The sequence below is a fragment of the Astatotilapia calliptera genome, chromosome 1 (genome assembly GCF_900246225.1).
Source record: "Astatotilapia calliptera chromosome 1, fAstCal1.2, whole genome shotgun sequence".
NCBI lineage: Eukaryota > Metazoa > Chordata > Actinopteri > Cichliformes > Cichlidae > Astatotilapia > Astatotilapia calliptera.
Genome location: NC_039302.1, coordinates 35,993,015 through 36,017,967, shown reverse-complemented (window position 1 = coordinate 36,017,967; position 24,953 = coordinate 35,993,015). Strand labels below are relative to the sequence as shown.

General features: G+C 44.3%; 2 protein-coding genes across 4 annotated transcripts in view; one reads left to right on the top strand and one right to left on the bottom strand.

Moving 5' to 3' along the window:
* Window positions 1-6,607, top strand: part of plekhg4 (pleckstrin homology domain containing, family G (with RhoGef domain) member 4) — a 44,330-nt gene extending 37,723 nt beyond the window's left edge. The window contains exons 13-24 of one of the 3 annotated variants that reach the window (XM_026176094.1): window positions 1,830-2,719; window positions 2,808-3,057; window positions 3,192-3,281; window positions 3,373-3,597; window positions 4,322-4,492; window positions 4,576-4,756; window positions 4,830-4,946; window positions 5,033-5,174; window positions 5,246-5,346; window positions 5,470-5,624; window positions 5,773-5,831; window positions 6,338-6,607. In XM_026176094.1, coding sequence (XP_026031879.1) covers window positions 1,830-2,719; window positions 2,808-3,057; window positions 3,192-3,281; window positions 3,373-3,597; window positions 4,322-4,492; window positions 4,576-4,756; window positions 4,830-4,946; window positions 5,033-5,174; window positions 5,246-5,346; window positions 5,470-5,624; window positions 5,773-5,820 — 2,370 coding nt within the window. In that variant the 3' untranslated portion in view covers window positions 5,821-5,831; window positions 6,338-6,607. Of the gene's footprint in view, window positions 1-1,829; window positions 2,720-2,807; window positions 3,058-3,191; window positions 3,282-3,372; window positions 3,598-4,321; window positions 4,493-4,575; window positions 4,757-4,829; window positions 4,947-5,032; window positions 5,175-5,245; window positions 5,347-5,469; window positions 5,625-5,768 lie in introns of all 3 variants that reach the window. The other 2 variants (XM_026176103.1, XM_026176085.1) reach the window with 2 other exon arrangements.
* Window positions 6,608-8,708: 2,101 nt separating this feature from the next.
* LOC113026857 (ras-related protein Rab-8B) lies at window positions 8,709-23,290 on the bottom strand. Its single transcript, XM_026176072.1, has 8 exons — window positions 22,960-23,290; window positions 13,544-13,604; window positions 13,348-13,408; window positions 12,724-12,801; window positions 11,244-11,333; window positions 10,902-10,967; window positions 10,767-10,817; window positions 8,709-10,546 (listed from the first exon to the last, which is right to left on the bottom strand). The coding sequence occupies exons 1-8, from the start codon at window positions 23,081-23,083 to the stop codon at window positions 10,457-10,459; spliced, it is 621 nt and encodes a 206-aa protein (XP_026031857.1). The 5' UTR covers window positions 23,084-23,290; the 3' UTR covers window positions 8,709-10,456.
* Between the last annotated feature and the right edge of the window lie 1,663 nt (window positions 23,291-24,953).

Sequence of the window (24,953 nt, the reverse complement as noted above, 5' to 3'; positions counted from 1 at the left end):
CACATCGATGTCCATATGGTTTCATTGTTAGCACGTCCTGTCGGATCATATCTGTGTCACCGCCTTGGTTGTTTACGTCGACCTCATGAAGACGTCTGAATGGATTATTATTAGACCTTATCTAATGAAATATTAACTGACACATCCGTCTGTTTTTGGACCACTTTCTCCTCTTTGAGCCTTTCTGGGAAGACTGATTGAAGAGTTGGTGTAGGTAGAGATAGATGTTGGAGCACACCTCCACCTTCTCAGGCAGGCGTGCAGCAGATGATTGTTGTGCCACAAACCTCTGTGCTTTGCACGTTTAGACTCAAACCATCGCCGCTGTCACCAAATCAGCCGAGACTGAAGTGTCAGAGCTGCTCCTCAGTGTTCTGCGATGCTGGTGGGTTGTTTTCTTTCAGCAGGCACTGAAGAGGGTGTCTGCACCCTCACAGTGAACCCTCACCCTGCTGTGCTTCCAGCGCCCTCTGCTGGCCACACCCTGCCCAAACCCAACCCGCTGTCAGTGCTGCTGAACTTTCCCTCTCCAGGCCTTGAAAAGTTTGGAATAACCTGCACATGACCTTGTGTGCGTGTGTGTCTCCTGCTGTTTTAGTGGTGAAGTAATATGTTAGCTGCATGTCAGGAAGGTAAAGACTCATTCAGTCATTCTTCAGTGGAGAAGCAGGAGGCCTCTGGTCTTTAATTTACCACACACACACACACACACACACACACACACACACTCTCCTCCCCCTCCAGCCTTCAGCAAAAAGGAGATTGGCGGTCGACTCCTTCGTGGTGCGCACACAAACACGAGCTCACACTTCAAAGCTCTCTGACTACACACTTGCAGAGTGACGTCATTGTCGGTCTGTTCTTGTTGTTTGTCCGAACAGACAGAAAAAACGGAGACGCCCTGAATGTTTCAGTGTCGGGTCCGAGTTCTGCTCGCTTTAAAGGAAAAGCTGGAACGGCTTGGACCAGGAAACATCACTTTGAAAACAAACGAGGAAAACGTCTTCTCAGAGAGATGGTTTAAAAGTTTACATGTTACATCAGCTGTTTTAGTGCGGGCCCTTTAGGACCTCCTCCATGTGAGAAGAGGACCTGCACCATGGCATCTTTGTGTGTGACCCTAGCAAAAAAAAAAAAGTGGGCGGGGAAAAGGTGGGTGTTCAACTTGATTGGGGAAACTTAAAATGTTCCCATCATAACCAGCTAAAGTAACCCCATCACTTCCTGCCTTTTTCTTTTTTCAGTCTTTTTGCTTTTGAATTTATTAAAACGAAGAAAAAAAAAACATTTCTTCAGTGGGCTGCTGTCTAGGGTCAAAGGTCATGTCATCTGGACAAAATAGATCTTCTGCTCTTTGAATTTTTTAAACGATGATATTTGAGTTTCAGATTGTTTTTCATGTTATAGTAAAACACCTCTGACCGCTGGGGTGTCACAGCGTCTGTAAATGTTGATTTGAAGCGTCGGGCGAGCAGCAGCCTCAGAGAGCGTTTCCTTCATCCATCACAACCAGCTGGACACAAAGTTCCTGCTGGGCTTTAGCTCTGGTTCTGATGTTTAGTTATCATTTTGAACAGGGTGCCACTGAGAGTGTTTTCTATTGTCCTTAACCAACCAATGAGCACGCACTACAGCGTGACTGCTGATTGTTTGGGTTTTTTTGTTTTTAGTTAGTCGTCTTATTTAATTTCTGACAGATTTTTGATGCTGTCTGACTTTCTCCTGAGCGCCCCCTGCTGTACTTCAGCTAAACTGCAGTCATTTTAACAGGAAGTGGAATGGCACCTTTCCATCGGCTCTCCATATGACTCTCCCCTCTCTCTCTGCAGGCTTATGGCTGGGCGCTGCAGGGTATGCGTCACCTAGCTGGGATCAGTATGGAGGACTGCACACTGCCAGACAAATGCCAAGCTGTGATTGGCTGCCTGGAGGACTACCAGCGTCTGCACCCACCAATCTCAGACGCCTGTTTTCAGGAAATGAAGGTGGCTGCGGGTGAACTGCGGGGCGAGCGAGGCCTTCGTCAGTGGAGCTTCGCTTGGTCAAAGTGTCAAGAGACCAAGAAGATGTTTGACAGGAAGATGGAGGCAGCACTCAAGACGCGTGACTCCGCCCACAGGCGCCGCTCTGACTCTGCCACCAGCAGGAGCTCCATCTCCTCCAGGAAGTCTCTGTCAGGACTCTGGCTCTCCTCCCGCCTGCCAGAGGAGAAAACAAATGCCTCCTCGGTTCTTTCCATTACCTCCACCCCTGCTGGCTCCGCCTCCCCTCCCACCCCGCAGCACACGCCGCTCCTCCGGCGACTTTTTCGCAGCTCCTCCTCAGACGAGTCCTCAGACCGTGTGGATATCACTTCCTGCAGTCCCAGACTCCCCCGCCTGGATTCTTCTCCCTGCTTCACTCCATCGTCGTCTTCCTTCTCCCTCTCCTCTTCCTCCTCTTCCTTCTCCTGCAGACGACAGCAGCTCAGGAAGACTCAGAGTTTCGACTGCCCCGCCACCCCGGAGACGTCGCGCTACAGCCCGTCTGCTCGCGCCCTCAGCGAGCCAGTGCGCAGAGGAAACACGGGTGTGTTCATCCGTGGTCTGGAGGTCAGCAGCACTGAGGCAGCAGACCGCACGCTCTGCCCCAGGACGCCTTCTCACAGCTGGGGAGGACAGGGGCCACATAGCCCCGGGACACCCAGCACACCCACCGGAGAACCCCGACCCAGGAGCAGGTGGGTAATCCTGGTTCTCAGACTGAATTTGTAGACTGACACTTCTCTGCTGACATCTCTGTGTGTGTGTGTGTGTGTGTGTGTGCAGCAAGCTGCGTCACATTGTGGAGGAGATGGTGAACACGGAGCGCGAGTACGTCCGCTCACTGCGTTACATCATACATCACTACTTCCCTGAGATGGACCGAGCAGACCTCCCGCAGGATCTCAGGGGGAAACGCACTGTCGTCTTCGGCAACCTGGAGAAACTCCTCGACTTCCACAGCCAGTTTTTCCTGAAGGAGCTGGAGGCCTGCTCGAAGCATCCGCTCAGAGTGCCACACTGCTTCCTCAGACACGTAGGGGACGGACACACACACACACACACACACACACACACACACACACACACACACACACACACACACACACACACACACACACACACACACACGTACTCTGTGTGAATGTGTTTGTTGTTTGTGTTGAACAGCAGGAGCAGTTCGGTCTGTACGCTCTTTACAGCAAGAACAAACCCAAGTCTGACGCTCTTCTGGCGAATCACGGACACTCCTTCTTCAGAGTGAGAACTACAACCACCACCTCTGACCTTTGACCTTCATGTGACCTCATATTTGTACTCGCACTAACCCCTGCCCCCCTCGTTCCTGCAGAGGAAGCAGCTGGAACTGGGCGATAAGATGGACCTGTCCTCCTACCTGCTGAAGCCCGTTCAGAGGATGAGCAAATACGCGCTGCTCCTCACTGACCTCATGAAGGAGGTGGGCGTGGCACAAGAGGCGGAGCTTACGGCACTGCAGTCTGCCACCAATATGGTCAAGTTCCAGCTTCGCCATGGAAACGACCTGTTGGCCATGGACGCCATTCGAGACTGTGACGTAAGTGTAGCCTGATCTGAGCTCAGGTGAAACTCGTGTTCTAGACTCACCAGAAATATTGATCTGAGGTGAAAGTCCCCTCCACATCACACATGAATCAAATTCAAGGAGCAGAACTTCTGGAACTGATCACTTGTTTCAAAATCCTTGATGATGGTCTCCTAAAAATTTCTGGATCCAAAATCCTGAAAAACTTTTTTAGTAGTCCAACTAAAAACCAATCACACGACCGCCTTGATGGACATGATTACCACAGTAAGATGGGAGGTTTGTGTTTGTGGGTTTCATGATAAAGACGGAGCTCAAGGTGAGACGTTTAAATCGGACCGTGTCGTTAAAAGCTCCCTCTTTGTGTTTTCTGCTCTTTTAAGTTAAACAGCGTAACAGTATCAGAAACTATTTTCCATATATGCTGTGAAATACTCCAGAAGCCAGTTCAGAGGCTTCCTCCAGCAGACTGCAGCTCCCTGTGAGGCTGGGGGTAGCCTCCAAAAAGCCTGACCAGCCATTCCTTTGTGTTCAGATTACCAAACTAAGGGCTGTGTCCCATGAGCCTCAGCAGAGCCGCTTTTACGGTCTTTTACTTTCTTATAATCCTGTTTTAGCGTCATCGTTCGTGCCCAAGTCTACAACGTCTTAAATTAAGTTTCGATGGACCTTATGAACATAATTAAATCGGCTACTCTTAGGAATTAAACCCAATCAGCTCTTCTTCTGCCTGCAGGTGAACCTGAAGGAGCAGGGTCAGCTGATCCGGCAGGACGAGTTCACTGTCTGGAGTGGGAGGAGGAAATGTCAGCGTCGCATCTTCCTGTTCGAGGAGCTCGTCCTCTTCAGTAAACCTAAGAAGATGGAGGGAGGGCTGGACGTCTTCATCTACAAACACTCCTTCAAGGTAAGCTCTCCAAGAGCAGGCGAGCCCACGCCAACCGTGAGGCGAGGAATTTTCTGAGCAGAAAACGTGTGCCTGTGCTGCAGACGGCGGACGTTGGTCTGACAGAGTCGACGGGGGACAGCGGGCTGAAGTTTGAGATCTGGTTCAGGAGGAGGACATCCAAGAATCAGACCTTCATCCTTCAGGCGACAACGACGGACGCAAAACACGCCTGGACAAACGACATCGCCCGAATCCTGTGGACCCAGGCCACGAGGAACAAAGGTGCGGATGGCGGAGCGTTCAGGAGAGCGTCGGTGTCGGAGATCAACTCACCCGTTTGTCTTTCTGCCAGCAGAGATGCGTTTGAAGGAGATGGTGTCGATGGGCGTGGGCAACAAACCGTTCTTGGACATCCAGCCGAGCGACGCGGCCATCAGCGACCGAGCCGTTCACTACATGATGAAGAGCAGAGGTGCCGCTCAGACTTTCACTAGAATTCACCAATTAGCTCGTTAGTTACTGATGATCAAAAAGTAAAACGGTGATTGGGTCCTTCAGGTGCCAGAACGCGGGCGTCCATCGCCGTCTCCGTCTTCGACCATTCGAATCCTTTTAAAAGGGGAACGGTGACCTCTGACCCTGCAGCATTAGGCCCGTCTTCAGCCAGCCTGCTGGGACCGCTCAATCTGCACATGTACAGGTGAGACTTACCTGTCCTGCTGTCAAAGGTTCTTGTGCTGGTTTTATAACATCCTCCTCTCCCTCCTGCAGTCAGAGCATCCCCCCTCCTCCCACCACTCAGAGCTCCTTCAGCGCTTCGTGCATCGAGGAAGACGAGCAGGAGCACGAGACCAGCAGCCAGCCCTCCATGAGTACGTCAGCACACACCTAAACTCATGAGTCTCAGATTAGGTTTGAGTAATCTTCGTCCCAATCCTCCAGCCTCTTCACTTTAACGCCTGACTGCAGTTTCTTTTTCTTTTTTCTGTCTTCAGCCACTGAGAGTTCAGGTTCGTCGTCTCGCTGCCTCTCCGGCTCTACTGGCTCCGACAGCGGCTGCGTGTCCTCCCACCTCCAGGAAGCGCTGCCCGAGGAGCCCTCCCCCTCTTCCCCCAGCAAACAGCACCTCAACAGCCCGTACATTTCAGCTGTGAGTGCAGACAGCGACATGAAGGAGGCGGAGTTAGAGCATTTTTAAATATGTTTGTCATCTCTCCGAGCGGCTCGGTGATTCTCTGGGAATTTCTCTGAGTTTATAAATGTTTGGTTGATGGTGTTCTCCGTCTGTCCTCAGAAAGCAGCTGCAGTCATCAGCCCGGCAACCATCGTGTGATCAGCTCGCCTGAATGACGTTCCTGTAAGTCTGCAGGTCCTCACAGAGGGATTGTGTTTGGGGGGAAAACTGGAAATGGGCAAACCCTGACGGCTTTTTGGGTTATTGCAGAAAATAAGCGGGAAAGCAAAGTATGAGAATAAAAATCAAAAAGGGAAACAAAAGAAAAAAAGGCATACAACCCGAGCAAACTGTTAATGATAACTTTAACCATGCGAGTCTTTCTAAAGACAGGCAGGCAGACGTAAAGGCTGACACATGAAGCAAAAGCTATAACAATGAGTTCGCAACAGATCAGAGACTAAGTGAGCTCAGGATGGTCGCCTTTAAGTAATCTGCATTAATCTAAGCCCCGCCCCCAAGAAAACACTGATCACCAGGTAAAAATATAAACGAGTACAACACGATTTCAGCGTCTGCTGGAGGTCACCGACTGGTCTCTGTTTGGTCTGATGACCCCAGTCTCATGTCTCTGAGGTGATGCGCGAGACCTCCATACATACCTTAAATCCGTCTGTGTGTGCGCGCAGGTTCATCTGCTTCCTGCTGCAGTTCTGCGTTTCCTCCTGTTTGACCCGGACGTCGGACAGCTGCTTTCATTTGTGTTGTAAATAAGGACAGTTTGAGTTCGTCTCCTCGCCGCCGCGTCCGTTTGTCATGCTGACCCAGGGTCAGTCTGCGGGCGGGCCGGCGTGCTGTGAGGATGGCAGGTTTGTGTCTGTACATGTGTGTAAATAAACCCTCAGCTGAGCGTCTGCTGCCACTTTTTACTTGAATAATAAACTGAGTTTGTTCACATGCTTCCTGTTCTGTGTTCTCTCGGAGATCAGCTGACCTGGAGCCAAACACATTCATTTCTTTTTAGGTTTTACGGAATAATACGGAGACAACAGCCTCATCAGGCAGGTCATGATGATGTCGACTTTTGTTTTTCCAGTGAACTTTAAGAATCATACAGCACCTCTCTTCTGATCGTACTGTGACATGCAGAGTTACACCTATAGGATCTCATTTACCACCTGTAAAAGTAAATTACTGTACCTGTTACACACGTAGTGTAAAAACTCATTTTAAATAAGCATCACCAAAGTTTCATCATCACATAACCCAACATGTCCTGCACACGTTGAGGTCAGGCGAGTGTTTCAAACAGCTGTAGGAGAAATCATTTCAGCCTCAGCCCGGATCACCTCAGTGAACCCGAGGCATCCTCTCCTCGCTGCAGCAGCTGAGCGATTAAAGATGAAAAACAAACCAGATGGTAGAAAGTTGTTTATTGTTCATCAGCTGAAGCAGCGACGACGCTCCAATCATCTCAGAGCAAACGGAAGACACTGATGGGGTCAGAGGTCACCGAAACCTACTGAATCAGTCTTGTGAATTTCACATTAAGAGCCTCTGGTCTGCAGCCCTTTTCTTTGATTCAGATTAAAAAAAGAAAACATCCAGCTCCTCCTCAGAGCCTTCATCTGTTTCACCCTCATCAGTAACTTTCAATCCCAGCCGACACCAAAGTCCCAAATATAAAACTTTATTAAAACCATCCGTCTTTCCATGTGCTGAAGTGACAAGGCTTTTAATCTGAAAGTCACATTTAAAATAAACTCTAGTTTCCTACTAAAAGTATGACCTCTGACAAACACATCGATGCGTCTGACGACCTGTGTGACCAATCAGAGCACAGTAACACAAACTCCTGATAAAAGGAAAAAGTGGTTTTTGCATAGCGAATTACAAAGTGCTGAAAAGTACAAAAACACGTCGAGCACGCCTCCTTCAGCTCTTCATTAATCTTTAAGACGTTCGGACTGGACATAAAGATGGATGACAGGAAGTGAGGAAACATGGTACACAGGTCACAAACCCCGCCCCCTCCAAGTACATTCTTACTGTTTTTTGATTGTGTGCTTTAAACTGATGTCTGTGGCCGTGATTGGCAGCTTCTCTGATTGAGGTCAGAATTATTCCGCATTAAACCAGAATGGCGGATACTCTGAGGAAGAGGCGGCATGTCATCCATCTTTATTTACAGTCTGTGGCTGTGACAGGAAGCCGAGCGGAGTAAAATAAAAGCACTGCTGTAAACAAACGTGCTGTAACACTGATTTCTGCACACGGGCTTCATCTGCAGCTGCTGAGCGTCTGTTCCCGCTGAACTCGGGATCAAGCCAAAATTCAACTTTTAGGAATTTTCCAGAAGCTAAATCACTGAAAGTATTTTTCCTCCGAAGGAACTGGAGGAACAGATCCTGCAGGCTTTGAGCTGGGCAGGAAGTGCTCAGGGGGGTAAGCCAAGTTTGCTGATACCACCTTGCATCTCACCAGGCTCCAGTAAAAACGAGTACAGACATATTTCAGACAAAAATGGGATATTTAATCACTTAAACCGGCGGCTGTCTTTTCTCAGCCTGGTTCTGCTGGAGGGTACTTCCTGTTAAAAAGATGTTTTTCCTTCCCACTGTCACCACTTGCACACGGGCGCTTTCTGTTATTGTAGGGTCTTTATGAAGTACTTGAATATATAAAAAACACTGCTTCTGATATACTTCACGATATTTGTAAAACTAGAAACCCATCTAAAGCCAGACAAAAACGACCAACGGCAACGCGCCTCACTCGTTTTTGGCGGGCTCAGGACAGACGTCACAAAATCTTTCCGTTTTCACTCTGCCTTCACGGAAACAGTCAGGAGGGATTATATGAATTCGAGGACTTTCCAAATAGCTGAAAGTAGCTTCAGTTTATATCCCGTGTTTCCATCTTGCTTCCCGCCGTTGTTTGGGGTGTTTTGGGATAGTCGTGACGGTCAAAGTTATCGCAGAATATCGGCTGCAAAAATTTAAGAGCTCGAGCTCCTTCCGCGGAAACAGCTTTTCAGAGAAAACTGCAGGAAACTAAAAGTTTGACTTTACGTTTCCACGCCGTGCTCATCGAATTTAATCAATCGTTGTTGTCAATCATAATAAATATATAGTTTCAGCCAATGAACCGATCGGGAGTCAGAAAGAGGAAATCTAACACCAGCAGCTGCACATGAAAATAAAACACTTCAAAATAAAAGCGCAGGTTGTACAGTTCCTTTGAAAACGTACAAAATAAAAGTAGCACGTGTGCTATTAAACGACTAAATACAAAAACACAGAAAAGCATCAAAAGTAAAAACAGAAGCTTCTTCGCGTCTTTGAACAGAGAAGAAAAAGCTGCTTCGCAGGGACTTTCTCTGCTTTCATACATATTTATCACAGAGACGTTTTAAAGGAACAGAATTAACTAAAGATGCATTAAAAAAAAGATAAAATATAAAACTATTAGTTCTGTTTAGTTAAAATAAACTCTGAAAGGAAATGAAGGCTGGAGGTCACATGAAGGTTAAGACATTTTAGTGAACACAAAATTTAAAACTCGATAATATTTTTATGATTTCCACTCGTCTGTTCGAGGCCCGCCGATCTTACTGGGCTTTTACTTCCTATGTTTGAGTTGGAAATTCAAGATTGAAATGAAAATGATTTTATACATTTTTATATATATTTATATTTTTTATATATATTTATTTTAATTTTTTCAGCTGATTTCCTGCAAAGTTTCCTAAAATACAAAGCTGCACATTTCAGGACGTTTTCAAAGGTCCTGCACAGTTTGCCTCTGATAACCAACATCAGGTAAGTTCCTGTAGTTCAGCTTATTTTTAGGCGGCGTGCAGGAGATTAGCTGAAGCGATCTGACACAGGCCTGAACCACGAAGCAGGACCTGGGCTTAGAGACCTCAGGTTTAACCAGGTTTTGGGGTTTGTGACGGCGGTGCACGAGGCTGTAAACCTGTGCACAGAGATTCAGAAAACCTGGTTTGGCTTCACAACCACCGTGTTCCCACTTTTCACGATTAGATCAAGATGAGACATACGAGGTGCGATCGGAAAGTTCAGTTACGGTGTTTATTAAAAAAAATAAAAATTAAAAAATGGAAAACATTGATTCTGATTTGAATTTGGTCGAAGACTCTTTGGGAATGAGTTGCTGCCCCATCGGAGAAGTGTGTTCATGAGTGAGGGAGGCAGGAAGTGAGAGCCTGACGGATGGATTTGTAGATGCCGACAGAACAGAGACCCGAGCGAGATCCAGCCGTCATCGCGGGTGATTGTGGAGCTGCTGATGTCCACGCCTGACCTCTTAGACTCCCACTGACTCAGGACTGAATGTTACCGCCTGGCTGAACTCTTTAATCGCACCTCGTATCCTTGGTTACCTGCTTCGTAGTCCAGGCCGCTGGTCTGTGATTGGTCAGTTGCTGTAAGAGTCGGACTGAAGCCTCTGCAAGAGTCTGCTACATGTCTTATTCTTAAATGCTTCATCCTCAACGCGTAAAATCAGAGGAGAGGGCGGAGCCACAGCCCCACCCACTTTGGTACAAACAGTCATCGGCCTTGTCCTTCATCGCCATCATCATCATCGTCACCTCCGTGTTCTCGCTGCAACAAACACTGAGATGCTGCGTTGGCTCAGCCTCCAACTGCTGAGCTGACAGCAGACAACAAGAAAACAGAAGAAGAAGAAGAAAAGGAGGAGGAGTCACAGCAGGCTTCTAAACTGTCCACAGGTTGTTCCTCAGCTCCTGCTGCAGGAGGAGGAGGTCTGAGCTGAGGCTCCGCCTACAGCAGCGAACACCTGAACAGGCTCTTCTTGGAGCGGGGCTCCGTGATCTTGACGGGCCCACCTCCACCTGACGGGTTGTTGTCGTTCTGCAGGAAGAAAGGAGGTCAAAGGTCACATCAGTTATAAGAACACACCGGGGCTGATTATGGCGATTAACAATCTCCTGCTCACGGTGACCAACTCCGTCTTTAATTTTAGCGGCACGTTCATCCCCTGCATGTTCAGCTGATAAAGTCATTTACATATCTGGAGCCAGCTGCTCGAGTCGGAGCACCGCCTCCGCAGACCTCAATCTGCTCAACTCACCATTTTCCTGTTGAGCCTGGCCATGATGTCTCGGGCGAGCGTGTAGAAGCCCTGTGAAGGGAAACGGGACAGAAATTAGTCGCCTCGTGTGCGCGGGACTGACGGAGGAGACGGCGGATCGGGATCAGGACTCACCTCCTCCACGTTGATACTGGACTTGGCGCTTGTTTCCAGGAACTTGATCCCGTAGTCGATGGCGAGCTGGAAAACCAAAGAGAAAGGGATTACACCCAGGTAGAAGAAAAGGTTGAAGTGACATTTAAAGCATAAGTTCAGAAGCGTTTTCTCTCATTAAGGCTGAAATCAGTGTGAAGCGTTTCTAACTGTCAGCAAATGAATCCCTGAAGCAAAGCAAAGAGTAAAAATCTCGTCTGCTCCTAAATGCATAATAATAAGATGATATCATCTCCTGGAGGTTTCCTGCTTTCACTCAGTTTGATCGAATGAGTCCTGCTCTCTGCAGGGATCGGCTCAGACCTTCTCTCCTCTCTCCTTGGACACTTGTCTCTTGTCGTTCATGTCGCACTTGTTTCCCAGAACCATTTTCTCCACGTCTGCAGAGGCATGCTGAAAACACACACACACACACACACACACACACACACACACACACACACACACACACACACACACACACACACACACACACACACGGATTAATCCACCATGTTTTTAACGCTAAAGTATAATTATTATTGTTGTTATCCTTCAATTTTCAAATGTACTGCTTTACAAGAAAATACATTTTTATTTATAAATTAAAGTTATTTAGTTGCATCCTTGAACAAAAAAAAAAGTGTGATCTCAAAAATGTGAATTCTTGTTTTTCTGAGAAGAATTCACTGGATAGAAAACAGATCACATCTCTCTGCTGGTTGGGACGCCTCGGTGTCCCCCCAGAAGAGCTGCAGGAGGCGACCGGGGAGACGGAGGTCTTGGCATCTCTGCCACAAAGACCTCGATAAGTGATGGAAATTGAACACGTGTCAGGTTTGCACATTTCTACCACATACACTCAAAGCAAACTGATGGATTTAGAGCATTTCTGTGTGCTGTGTTTGTGAGGAGGGCCTACACCACAGCCTCTCAAACAGGAGATAACTGCAGCTGTTCATCACGGATCTCAATATCTGATTACTGAGTATTGATTACAGCTGGAATTGATGTGTAATGTGGAAGTGAACGCACACGGTCGTATTCCGTCACCCTGCAGAGTGAGCGCGAGTAACGGTACTAACACCGATCTTATCTTCTGTCACACATCATAAGGAACGAGAGCTCAGCAGGTCTGATGTCCAGAAATGAGTCATGAGGATGTCACATCTTCCAACCATCTTAAAGGATGGCGTACTTACTAAACTTCGACTTATTAACTCAAAATTTCGAGTTAATAAGTTGAAGTTATGGATACTAGCTGTTTTGTTTTTATTTAGTGGCGGAAACGGGCTTCCATATAATTACACCCTAACCTTTATGCAGTGCCTTGAAAAAGTATTCATACTCTTGTCATCTTACATCCACAAACGTGGTGAGATTTTCTATGATAAACCAACACAAAGCAGCACATAATTGTGAAGTGGTACAAATATAACATGGTTTTCAAAATTTTAAGCAAATAAAAATCTGAAAAGTGTGGCATCTGTATTCAGCTCCCCTGAGTCCTTACTTTGTAGAGCCATCTTTCGCTGCAATCACAGCTGCAAGTCTTTTGGGGTGTGCATCTAGAGACTGAAATTTTCCCCCATTCTTTGTTGCAAAAACAGCTCAAGCTCAGCCGGATCTGATGGAGAGCATCTGTCTCATTATATAACAGATCACATGACTCTGTGATGACGTCATACAAGCATTTCTTCGGGAGCAGGTGTGGAGTTCACCTGAAGACCTCTTCAAATCCAACTGAACAATGTGAGCTCTGAAAATAACAAAAGTCACGTGACATCAAAGGGGCGTGGCCTACCTCCTCGATATTGCGAATCCAGTTCTTGATGTTGTCGAAGGACTTCTCGTTGGTGATGTCATACACCAGCATGATGCCCTAATGAACACAAGACAGGAAATGACATCAGCACAGGAAGTGCAAGCTGATTGCTGAGGTCAGGACCAGCTTGTTTTAACAAGGCCCTGCATGATGTGAACCAGCTCAGGCCTCCTGGTTGTGGCTGGTCTCAACCAATCACCTGGCACTGAAGCAAATCAGGTGTACAGGTGTGCTCCCACATTATCAGAGTTTAAATCCAACTAAAGTAGATAATTGAGTCATGGTCTCAGTTATCATGTTATTTCTTTTCTAATGGTTTTAAACTTTAGGTTTTAATTTGGACTAATGCTGAGCTTCACAAGTTTTTCCATTTTATTTCTATTGGTGTCATGTTTTTATTGTTTTACTCATCTATTGTTGGTTTCTATTTCTTTATGGATTAGCTTGAATGTGTCTTTCCTGTTATCATTGCCTTTTGTTTGTTTGTGCTTCAGCTGGAATAAAATTTGCTGTATAAATAAAGGTTTTCTTGCTTGTTTCACTGGTGACCGACACGTTACCTGTGCATCAGCAGAGGGGTAACAGGAAGGGGGTGTGTCTTACCATGGCTCCTCTATAATAGGCCGTTGTGATGGTCCTGAACCTCTCCTGACCTGCTGTGTCCCTGCAGGAAGAAGCCACTGTTACACACCCGCACTGAGAGGCTCATTAAAAATATCCACACAACAAAACACCTGATTTCAGGTTCATCTCCTCTCAAAGCTCACACACGGACGTTGGAGCAGAGAGTGGCACTCACCAGATCTGCAGTTTGATTTTCTTTCCATCCAACTCGATTGTTCGGATTTTGAAGTCGATTCCTGAAAGAGAAACAACGGTCAGCTTCAAGCTCCGGACACAAACATATTTACAGCTCCAGAGACGCCAAAGCGTCATAGCAACGATCACGAGCAGACGCAGAGAGCGCTCGGGCTCACTCCGTCTTATTCTCTGCCCAACGACAGACTCAGAAAAGCAGGACTGATGGAATAATGAACAGTTAAGATAAAAGCGGCTGTCAGTGAGTGCAGGAGTTTTATGCTTTTAAAAACTGCGGTCTGATGCAGAGGAAGCCCTGCTAGCAGGGCCATGTGGTTAAAACAAACGCTGAGGCGTGTTTGTTTCTCTTCTGCGTCTTAAATCTGTCAGCTGACTGGGTTTGTGCCTGCCTGGTCAAAGAGGAAGTCGAAGATATTTTTAAAAACACTTCTTCCTGCCTGAGCAGAAGAAATGCTTCCAAGAAGCTGCGGATGTGAAGCCCTGACAGCTCGGGTTCCTCCTGCTCACAGCTGTTTGGGCTGCTGGTTCAAATCCCTGGGCTACAGCTCTAACCAAACCCCTCCCTCCTCACGCCACTTCACCATCAGCTGCAACTGATTTCATTCATTCATTCATTGATCTTACAACTAATGACACAAGAAGTGAATGACTGATGAAACCATCCTGGCTCTTATGGACCCGTTCTATGGTTAAGTGTCTCATGTTTGAAGGATGTGCTGATTTAAGCAGAGAGCAGGTAATATTTTTATTTCCCCCACTGTTAAATTACTAACTTTGTCTTGGACTGATAGGACTGAGCCCTGCTAGAAGTGAACTTTCATCACATTCTCAATTAATGACTTCATTGTCTCAAAAGACAACCAAAGAGCAACAAAAAAACCCCACCAATAAAATACAAAGAAATCCAGCAAAGAGTGGCACAAAGCCACCAACAGGAGGCGCACGACCGAGGAGCCAAACATTCAAGAGAGCAGCACAGACCCGCCAAAATAAAGCTCCCACCCTCCCCCCAAAAACAGAAAAATGAAACGCTACTCTGTTTCCTTTTAGAGAAGAAGAACACGGGCAGGTTTCAACACTTTGTAAAGACTCACACGGCTCACGTTTATTCTCTGCGCTGAGTATCATCGCTGGTCACAACGGGCCTGATTATTAGAGTGTTACATTCTTTTATCGTGGCACACTAGAAGAGTCTGTTATTAGGTTGTAACTCATCAGTTCTTCCTGTTGTGGTTTTGGTGTATGCTGTGTTTTGTTTCGTTGCCATGCGTCGTAAAGGCAACACATCGGCACATTAACTGTTTATAAAGGTGTCAACTTTTCTTATTTTGGGATGTTAGCGCTGGAGCTGTGGCTGTGCTTACAACATGATCAACCATCAAAGTGATGCCTCCATGTGCCGTCTTTCTCAATCTCTCCTCTTATGAATCCACTGATGTAGGAAGTAGAGAACTGAATTTAATGTGAGCAAAGGCAGAAAATGAGTCAGCTGATTTCCTCTTTGCTTCTCTTCTTCGGCTCAGACTAAACCTCTCCTCTTCCCTCCATTCTTCAGCAGCTCTTTCTATTCTCTCACCAGGAAGTGAAACATTTTCTGCTGCCTGTTACGGAAACATGCAGCGGACGAGGTCACTGACCTCCGCCATCTCCACCCACAACATAATGCTGCAGCTAACAGTTTCGTCTGCTGCTGATAAATCGAGCATTCTGCTTTAAGAAGCAAAACAGTAATGTCACAGTCCCCCAGGCATCAGCTGATCATTGTCAGATGAGACTTTAGAGTGGGCTCGTGTTAGCCCACTCCATGCTGTTAACTCCTGTGTTGCCTTGGTGGTGTGTTTTGAATCGTTGTCATGCTGGAAGACCCACCAACAACCCATCCTCAGTGTTGTGGCTGAGGGAAGGAGAGGGAAAGGTCGTACTCAGCATTTCTCTTCCTCCAACACGGCGGATGCAGCCGATTCCAAAGAGCTCAACCTTGGTTTCACCCGACCACAGCACTTTCTCCAACCCTTCTCTGAATCATTTACGTTCTCTGACAAACATCCATTTCACTCCATTATGGCAGAGAGTGTTATCAATGGTGCTCTTGGTGTCTGTGGTCCAAACTGCTTTCAGAGCATTAACAAGCTGCTCCTGTAGTTTTGGGCTGATCCACCACTTTTCTCATAATCATCCTGACCCAATGAGGCAAGACCTCACATAGAGCTCCTGAGGACAACTGACGGTCATTTTATATTTCTACCATTTACAAATAATTGCACCAACAGCTGTCATCTTCTCCCCGAGCGCATTACAGCCTTGTTTAGATCTACAATCCTGTACCTGACGTCCTTTGACAGCTCTCGCCCGCGGTGGTAGAGCGGTGGTGTAGTTTATATCCATAACGAGATCAGGAGTGTCTGTGATTGAGTGACTGATTGATTGGTTGTAGGAGCCAGAGTTCTGGCTGGTGTGTAGGGGATCAACTACTTATTTCACTCAATATGACATGCAAATCAATTTATATCTTTCAAGTCTGTCCATTAAAATGAAACTACCAGAAGAATTACAGACTGTTTATTTCTTTGGAAGTAAGAATTAACATGTATTTAAAGCTTTAACAAAACCCCCAAAATAATGAAGAACTGCCAAATAAAAAAGGAAACTGCAAAAAGACAAAACTGTCTAAGAGTGAAACAAAACCAGAAAAAAAGATGCAAAATGGCCAAAGTTACAAAAGACACAAAATGATCAAAGAAAAGGACAAAAACTCCAGAAAAGAGACAAACACTGAAATATACAGACTCGCCAAAGAGCAGAAGACGACCAGCAAAAACATTCAGACAAATATATTTTACAGACATGCTTAAATTTAATCGAAAAGCTCTGTGTGCTGCTTTAGAAACACATGAAACTCTCAACTAGTCCAAAATAGCTCCTTAGCCTTTGTAACATTTAATTAAGAAAAGTGAAAGACCTTTGACCCCGTAGTTTTTCAAACAGCCGGGCCTTCCGCCCTGAAACTTGCCTTTAACGCTCTGCAAAGTGGAGCTTTAGCTTAAGCGAAGGTACAATTCTGTTGTGACTCTTTTCAGTTCAGCTGCTTTCTGAAGCTTCAGTTTCTCGTCTGTGACTTTAAAACTTTTCTGTCTGCTGACTAAAACATGTAGGCTGCCGTCACAGCTTCAGCCTGCCTGCTGTTAGCCAGCTCGCTCAGTTCGGTTGCATCCCTGTGCCAGTCGCACCTACAGCCGGGTTTAAGAAACCTAAAGTGACTCAAACTTGTGAATGTCTGGATTTGGCCCACATGCCTTCGATTCTGACAGAGAGGTTAAAAATTACCTTTTAAAACAATGAGAAGCAAAGTTTCTGCCTCAAACACAACAACTACAGAACAAACTCAGAGTGTTTTTGTCAATTAACTAACCAACCTGACAATCAGCTCATTGTTTGAGCTTTATAGAAGTCTGCGACCGCTCACTCACTGAAATAAAAACAGGAAGATGAATACCACACACACACACACACACACACACACACACACACACACACACACACACACACACACACACACACACACACACACACACACACACACACCACGTTGACTCACGTTCATTTCCTGCTCCTACTCTAAGCATTTGCGCTCACATTTACATCGTGGTGGTTTTATTTTGTGTCCTCAGTAGGAAAGTAAGTCCTCACGGTGAGAACATGTAAAGTCTTATGTCCACACAACACAAAGAATGCACACGCACAAACACACACAGCCTGCATCAGAGCTGAGGAAACCAGTAACTCAGTGTCAGTGTTTAAATACTCAGCACAAAGCAGCACTTAAACACAACATCACTGCCTTTTATAACATTTAATACCTTCTTCCTGCCTTCCTGTGTGCATGATGAAAAACGTATGTACACACACATGACAATCCTCCACATCATAGTGAGCAATACTTCTAAATATCACCATAAACCCCCCTTTGTGCTTCTGCTCGTACCTGTTTTTACTGCTCCTACTTCATATTTACATCACAGACAAGCACACTGGCTGTACCAGACTCCATCACTATAATAACAGTTTTCATTTCTTCTTCTTTGTTATTTTGGCAGTGCTGATCATCAATCACTCTGTGCACTTTTTATTGTTCAGTCTTCAGATGCATTAATAAAAAACTTTCTGTGTTTAACCAGTTTACAGCGTGGTCACATGACGTTTCCAGCCAATTAAAATTCACCTCCATGCAGCCTGAAAAAGGATGTGATGTCAAATTTGTGATACAGGCAGTAACTATATATTGATCCAAGACTGTAACTGGCAATCCCACAAAGAGTAGCTGCTGTATGCAGCAGCAGGTGACCTTTGACCTATGAGCTCTAGTACCAGGTCTGGACCCCTCAAAACAGCTCTTTAATGCAACTTCCTCAAAAGTGGCCCTCACAGAGCCAGATACACTCACACATGCTCAGAGGTCAGCTGACTCTCACGAGACCTCTGACAGAGCAGCCACAGAGCGTCCTCTGTCCAAACGCCGCAGCAGAGGATTGTGGGAGCTCATGTAACATTCATGCAGCTCCGGCAAATGAACTGGGAACAACCCAGCAGAGAGTGGAGCGCCGTGAGAGGAAGATGACACCTTCAGGTGCCACTGTAAAAACCAGGGTTGTCGCTGTGTGGAAAGCCTGAAATTTACAGACAATAACCCCTCAGTTTACAAATCAAATAAATAAATCAGGGCGACACCGAGATAATGAGACGGCAGAGAGCTCAGCAGCTCACGCTCAGCTGTGAGGAGAGTCCACCCACCAATCAGCTGTTCAGATAATAGCTAACCAATCGAATGCCCGCACTATGAAGCAACCTGAGATCAGCAATCAGGCTAAAGATGTTACCAGCTCGATGAATCAGCCTAGACTTCAACAATCTAACAAATAATTCTAACCAATTCTGACTAGGGCTGCCACGATTAGTCGACTAGTCACGATTACGTCGACTATCAAAATCGTCGACGACTAATTTAATAGTCGACGCATCGTTTGAAGCTTTGTAAGATCACAAAAGACGCAGGAATCAGTAGTAGGATTTAAGCGTGTAATAACGGACTGAAACAGAAGATGGCAGCACTTCATGTACAAGGATGCCAGCTGCCGTTAAACCTCGAAGAAGAAGAAACTGTGTCCCAGAATTCATAGCGCGGCCCATCCCCGGCCCTGCTCAGTTTCCAACAATGGCGGCAGCTATTTAGTTTTAATATTACTCTTATTATTCTTTCTGGGTCACAAAATAAACGTTTAACATATTTTCAGGCGAGAATGTAGCTGTGTAAACCTCAAATATCTGCTCAGTTTATCAGGACACCACATATTTTCAAAAGCGCTCCGACGTTTTCGGAGACGTCTGTTACCCACTAGCTCGTTAGCTAGCCGGGGGCAAGGCTAACTAGAGCCGTGAGAACACCGGACTCCCGGCAAATCGTTTTCAAACCCACCGCCGTCTTTCACTACTCAGGTTAAACATGATATATGAGTCACTTAGATAACTTCAAAATGTTGTTTGGCTTTTTTCAGTGTTTTATTTGTTCCTGAGTAAATCAGTTTGGCTGAGATGAAAGTTATAGTTTTTACACAGCTGAATAAATGTCAAGCAGACAGCTGATCATCAGAAGTGTGAGATGCTGGAGAATATACTCCGGTGTCCTGTTATATTTTAGATAGCAAGGAGTTTATTAAACTTCACCGAAACAATCTGTAAATGTCATTAAAATGTAATAAACTATCATCTTGTCTTTATTTTTAGTTAGCACAGACCTTAAACACTTAAAGCTGAAAGCTAATGATAGTTATATAAGAGCAGATGCTGCTGGTGCAATAAGCTGTACGTTTTATGTTCAATGGATGATGATCTGATTAGTCGACTAATCGCAAAAGTAATCGCTGACTAGTTGACTATCAAAATAATCGTTTGTGGCAGCCCTAATTCTGACCAATCAGAAACATGGACAGGTCTACTGGCAGCAGAGCGGCCGATGACAAAACTGTAATGAAACACATAACAAAGAGCGTGAGAGATAAACTGCTTTATGAATCTGAGAAGCTGGCCTGCAGAGCAAATATCTTTCAGTGCTCAGCGTGACAGGAAACAGGCTGTATAAATAAAGTTTATTTAAAGCCTTGAAGGAAAGCTGTGTTAAAATGTGACTGATGTTAAACTGTCAGGGAGCAAAAAAATAAAAGAACAAAAATAAAACCAGAATTCAAACCAGTAACACCTGACTCATCCTACAGCTTTAAACACAGTGACCTGCAGAGGCTCACACCTCATCAGCTGTGGCCAAATTTATGCCCTCCTTCCAGTTTCACACTTTCCACAGCCATCCAAGGGGTCCAATCGGAGCTTTTGACGATCCAGCTCTGGCCCCCAGCCATGTATTTGACACCCTGATAAATGCGGTAATCAGATTCGGCTGTAATTGTATCTCATTTTGCTAATGCAGCAAATACTTTGACATAATGTAAAAATACTTTAATTGTAGAGATCCGGAGCTGTGCATCCACTCAGTCAGCTATGAAGCAAATTACCTGCCGTTTAATGTTTATTACTTCCAAGTTAAAGACGAACAGGTGAAGTCAGGTCAGTGCAGATCCACCAGGACAAAGTAAAAATGTGACATCATCACCCACTAATGAACCATCTCCAACACACTTAAACCCGACGTCACCTCGCCAAATCCTGCGTCATATTTCTGGCCTCAGGAACTTCCTGCTTCTGTCGTGACACATTTTTGCTGCTCTCTTTGAGTGTCCGCTGAAAATCTTTGAGGTTTTGAGGGATGTAAAGTCGTCACATAGACTTTTTCTGGCAGTTTAATAACCAAACAAGTTAAGGAAATAATCAGTAATAAATAGGAGTAGCAATAACCTAACTCTTTAGCCAGTTTGATGACCTCAATCTTTTGTTTCTTTTTTCCCCAAAATAAAAGCTTCTATCAGTTCAGTCTCCCATCCCACACACACGCGCGCGCACGCACACACGTTCTTAAGCCTCTGTATAACCACTCACTTATATTTGATTTTACTCTGAATCCTCAGACCTTGTGGGGAGAGCCTGAAGAACCACCAAAAATGTCCTCACTGTGATACCAAAGACACAAACACACCCCCTACTACTTAAACACTCGCCGACAGATAGAAGAAGACAGCTCCCACTTCCTGTTTCCACCAGGAAGACAGCAGAGCGACACACTCCGCTGACGCACCGGAAACAAACACACACACACACACACACACACACACACACACAGTCTTGCTTCTCTATCTCTGTGAGGACCTCTAGGATTCAGGGTCCCGGTCAGGGACCACCGAGGGTCCACACAAAGACAGAAGGCCTAAACTGCATCCTGCTCAATGTGAGACGTCACCTCATATGACCTTTGACCTGCCTCATGTAAGAACATCTTCCTCCAGATAAACGTCAGCACAGCTGCTTCCTGATGCAGCTGCTTACTGCAATTTATCGATGGACTTTTTGATGTTAATTAGCTCCACTGCTTCACTAAAGATCAGGAAATCAGTAAAGCTGCAGCTGATCTGTTTCCATCCACCTGCTTTTCACGACCATCTCCAAATTTAAAAAAGGAGCTTTATTACTGCCATTATATGAAGAAGAAATCTAAAAAGTAATATAAATAAATCAAACACAACAACAGGGAATTACAAGTTAGTAATCTTTCTCATAAAAGTTCCATTAAAAAAAAAAAATCGACAAAACTAATAAATTAACAGACGTTTCCGTCGTGTTTTCATCCACATTTGATCGTCACAATTCCTGCTGTCGTTTCCGACTCTCTGCTGTGAGATTAACTACAGGAAGGTTTATATCTGAGCAACACAGCTGGACACATCCTCACTGTTAGACCACAAAAAGGGGAGCCTACATTTCCCATGATGCAACTCAGTGCCATCTTTCTAATGTTTCAAACTGCACGCTCTTCTCTGTGAAGCAGCCTTTCTGCCAGTGGCATCAAGTTTCAAACCGAAGCCGAGATATCTGAGAGCATCGCATGGATCTGCTTTGTCCAGCTGTTATTTTATCCAGCTGTTCATCCCAGGATGTAGAGCCCAAAGGCACATATTCTACTTTTATTATTTTTTGGAGACAGAACAGACAATTATTAAAATAATGACAATAATTACAAAAAACGTAAATAAATCATGACTATTTTGTACATTTTTGACTTTTTTTATGATTGTACATTCAGATGTACATCATCAGCTCTAAAACGTAGAGCCCAATGCAGTGGTATCTGCACATAGTGTATACAAAAAGGAAACTAAAAGTACAATTCTTAGGATAACTACACTCTGTAAAAATATTTTGAATCGTTTATTCTTTTACTCTCTGATTTTGGCATTATTAAAAAAAAAAAAAAAAAAAATAGTACTGTTAGACTTCATCTAAAAATGTCTGTTTAAAAATGAAGATTTATGAAAGCAAAATTTTGTCTAATTAATAATCAGATTCATGAAGTATGAGCTGTGATTTCTGTCAGTGAAACAAAACATTTTTTCCCCTCAAAGTAAAGTTAGGGTTTATTGAAAGAAATCAAAAACTTTGTATAAGTGGACAAAAGACGTACTTCTCTGGGCTCATCACAAAAAAAATACATTTTCATCAGCTTCAGTTTGGTTTCGTAGGCGATGATTACTTTTTACAATATGTTAAAAAAGTAAATGAAAAATAGGTCCAACCAGAGTTATTATAATTTTGTAGTTTCATATTTTCAAATTGTATTTACTTTATTTCTCCACTTGGTTTGGTCTCAGTCAGTTTACTAGTTTCATTTTGTTTGGTAAAATGTTCTCTCTATTTGTGTTATTATTATTATTATTTTTCCTTTAAAATTGTTCAGTAAGGTCATACAAAATGATTAACCAAAGCAAACTGAGGCGGACTCTATTAGAAGTTTGTCCACATTTTAAAAACAAACAAACAAACAAAAATTCTAGTGGATCTTCTTAAAAATCCCTTTGATTTAGAACACGTTTCGTAACATCTGAGTTTCTTTTCTTTTCTAAAGTTAAATAAAGTTGTTTTTAACCACACTGATTGTGAGTTTGTTAGACACGTGCGCTGATATTATTGATGACAGTATTGCTTATGATATTGATGATAATAAGTATTAGTAACTGGATGGGAAAAACCGTGGGAATGCTCCATTAAGTGATACTCGATCACTAATTAGTTAACAGATACATCACTTCACAACTACTGTATGTTTCTGAGGGGTCAGAGGTCACATGCTCCACACCACCCCACCCGAACACTTTCACTTTTCCGGTCAGTTAGCTTGTGGCCTGGAGCTAGCCCTCCGTTCGGCCGGTACACCGGGAAGAGGGTGATGAGGAGAAGACTCACCGATGGTGGAGATGAAGGTGGTGTTGAAGGCGTCCTCGCTGAACCGGAACAGCAGGCAGGTCTTGCCGACGCCGCTGTCCCCGATGAGCAGCAGCTTGAACAGGTAGTCGTACGTCTTCGCCATTTTCCCGCCGTTCGTCCGTCGGTCCGTCCGTGTGTCCCGGTGAGTTCACGGGGAACCTGCGGCCTGCTCCCTTTCTGCTGGGCGGACTGGCTTCACTGGGAGCGCTGGTTTCGTGTTGGTTCCACTCTGAGAGCAGCGACAAGCAGCAGGAAGCGCTCCGGCTGCAAGCTAGCCTGAATCTACCCCGCCCACATCCGGTCCCTTTTTTTCACAATAAGGCAAACCTCTCCCAGCGTGCTCCGTTATTGATGATCGTTAGTAATTATAACATTTCACACGTATAAAGTCTGGAACAGAAACAACATCATAGGTAATTATTATTATTATTATTATTATTATTATTTAGTAGTAGTAGTAGTTTGCAAATAGGTGTGTGCAGGGGTTTATGATAGTAAAATAGAGTAATGGTTATTTATTTCTTTATTCTAAATGTAATGAATTAATATAGTAATCAAAGGAGCTTGCAAAGAAAAGCGTCTGGACTTCTTTAAGTTGCTTGAAGACGTTTCACCTCTCATCCGAATATTATATAGTAATAATATAGTAAGTATTTTTGCTATTTAAATTTTTTTTCGTTTGTATCCCTCTGCCTCTAAACAATTTGTATGTGCTTTACAACTAAGTAATAAAAATGTTTTTAAGTGTTGACTGTGACATAATTAAACGAGTATAATAATAAAGCAAATCTGCAGTGTGCATTGTACTAACACAAAAACATTTACGATGCGTGTAACAGCTCCATGTGAAAGACTACCCTTGAAATTCAGCGAATATAAAAGTTTATTTTGATCTCTATATTTATGGATTTCTAAAAACAAATTATGAATATTTATGAAAAATATAAAAATATTATATGTGTAAATTGTTTCTTTTTCAGTTTGATATTTATTATTTAATTAATTTTATTCATTATTTACCGTGACTTTATACAGTGGTTTTGAGCTCCTTTTTTAACATAATCTCCAACATGTTTCTGTTATTCGTGTTTTAAATTAAATAACTCACAATTATCTACATTTTTATATTTTGTTTTCAAAAGTTTAGTTTTCATTTCGATCACTGCGCTCTGCAGGTAAAAACAAATAGTATTTTGAAAGTAAAACTGCTCTTTTTCCCGTTTGTATGCCGCAATTTGACGCAGCCAGGAAATAGGGGCGGGGTCACATGACGTAATTTGCAGGGAGGGAAAGGGTGATAATTATAAATATTATTATTTATATTGGTTTGTTTAGTTTATTATTATAAACATGAATTATGTGCTTGCTAATGGATCATGATTCTAATGTCTCTGGACTTTCAGACTGACTCCATCACAAGGTTAGGTCTTGTTTCATTTTCATGTTCATGACTTATTTCTGTTCAGTTTCAGTTTCTTCCTGTTGTTGGATTAAAGCTGCTCCACCCACTCTGCAAAAGTCTTGAGCCATCTGGCCCTCCAGTTGATCCACATACTGTTTCTGATAAAGTCTCATCAGAAACAGTCTCAGTGGAGCGATGGCGATTCATCACAGCTGGATTTTTAGCAGTAACCCTTCTGTCCTTATTTGGGGCCCAGCAACTTTGGTTTAGAGCGATGACAGCAGTATTTTTGGTAGAAATCCAGGGACTGGGATATTAAGACTGTAGAACGTGTACCTAACAAAGTGGTCAGAGTATGGAAAAGAGTGAAGACAGGTTTCTGTTTTTAAATAAACAGTTTCTTGATGCTGCTGCTGATCCTGCCCCCCCCCCCCCTAAACTGGTATTGTTTAAAAGGTCAATACATAGAGTTATAGCCATTTCTCTTACAATTCATTTAGGTTAATTGGGCAAGGTTATTAAATGATCTCAACTCTGGGTAACAATAATGCTAAAATGTATAATCCCAGTT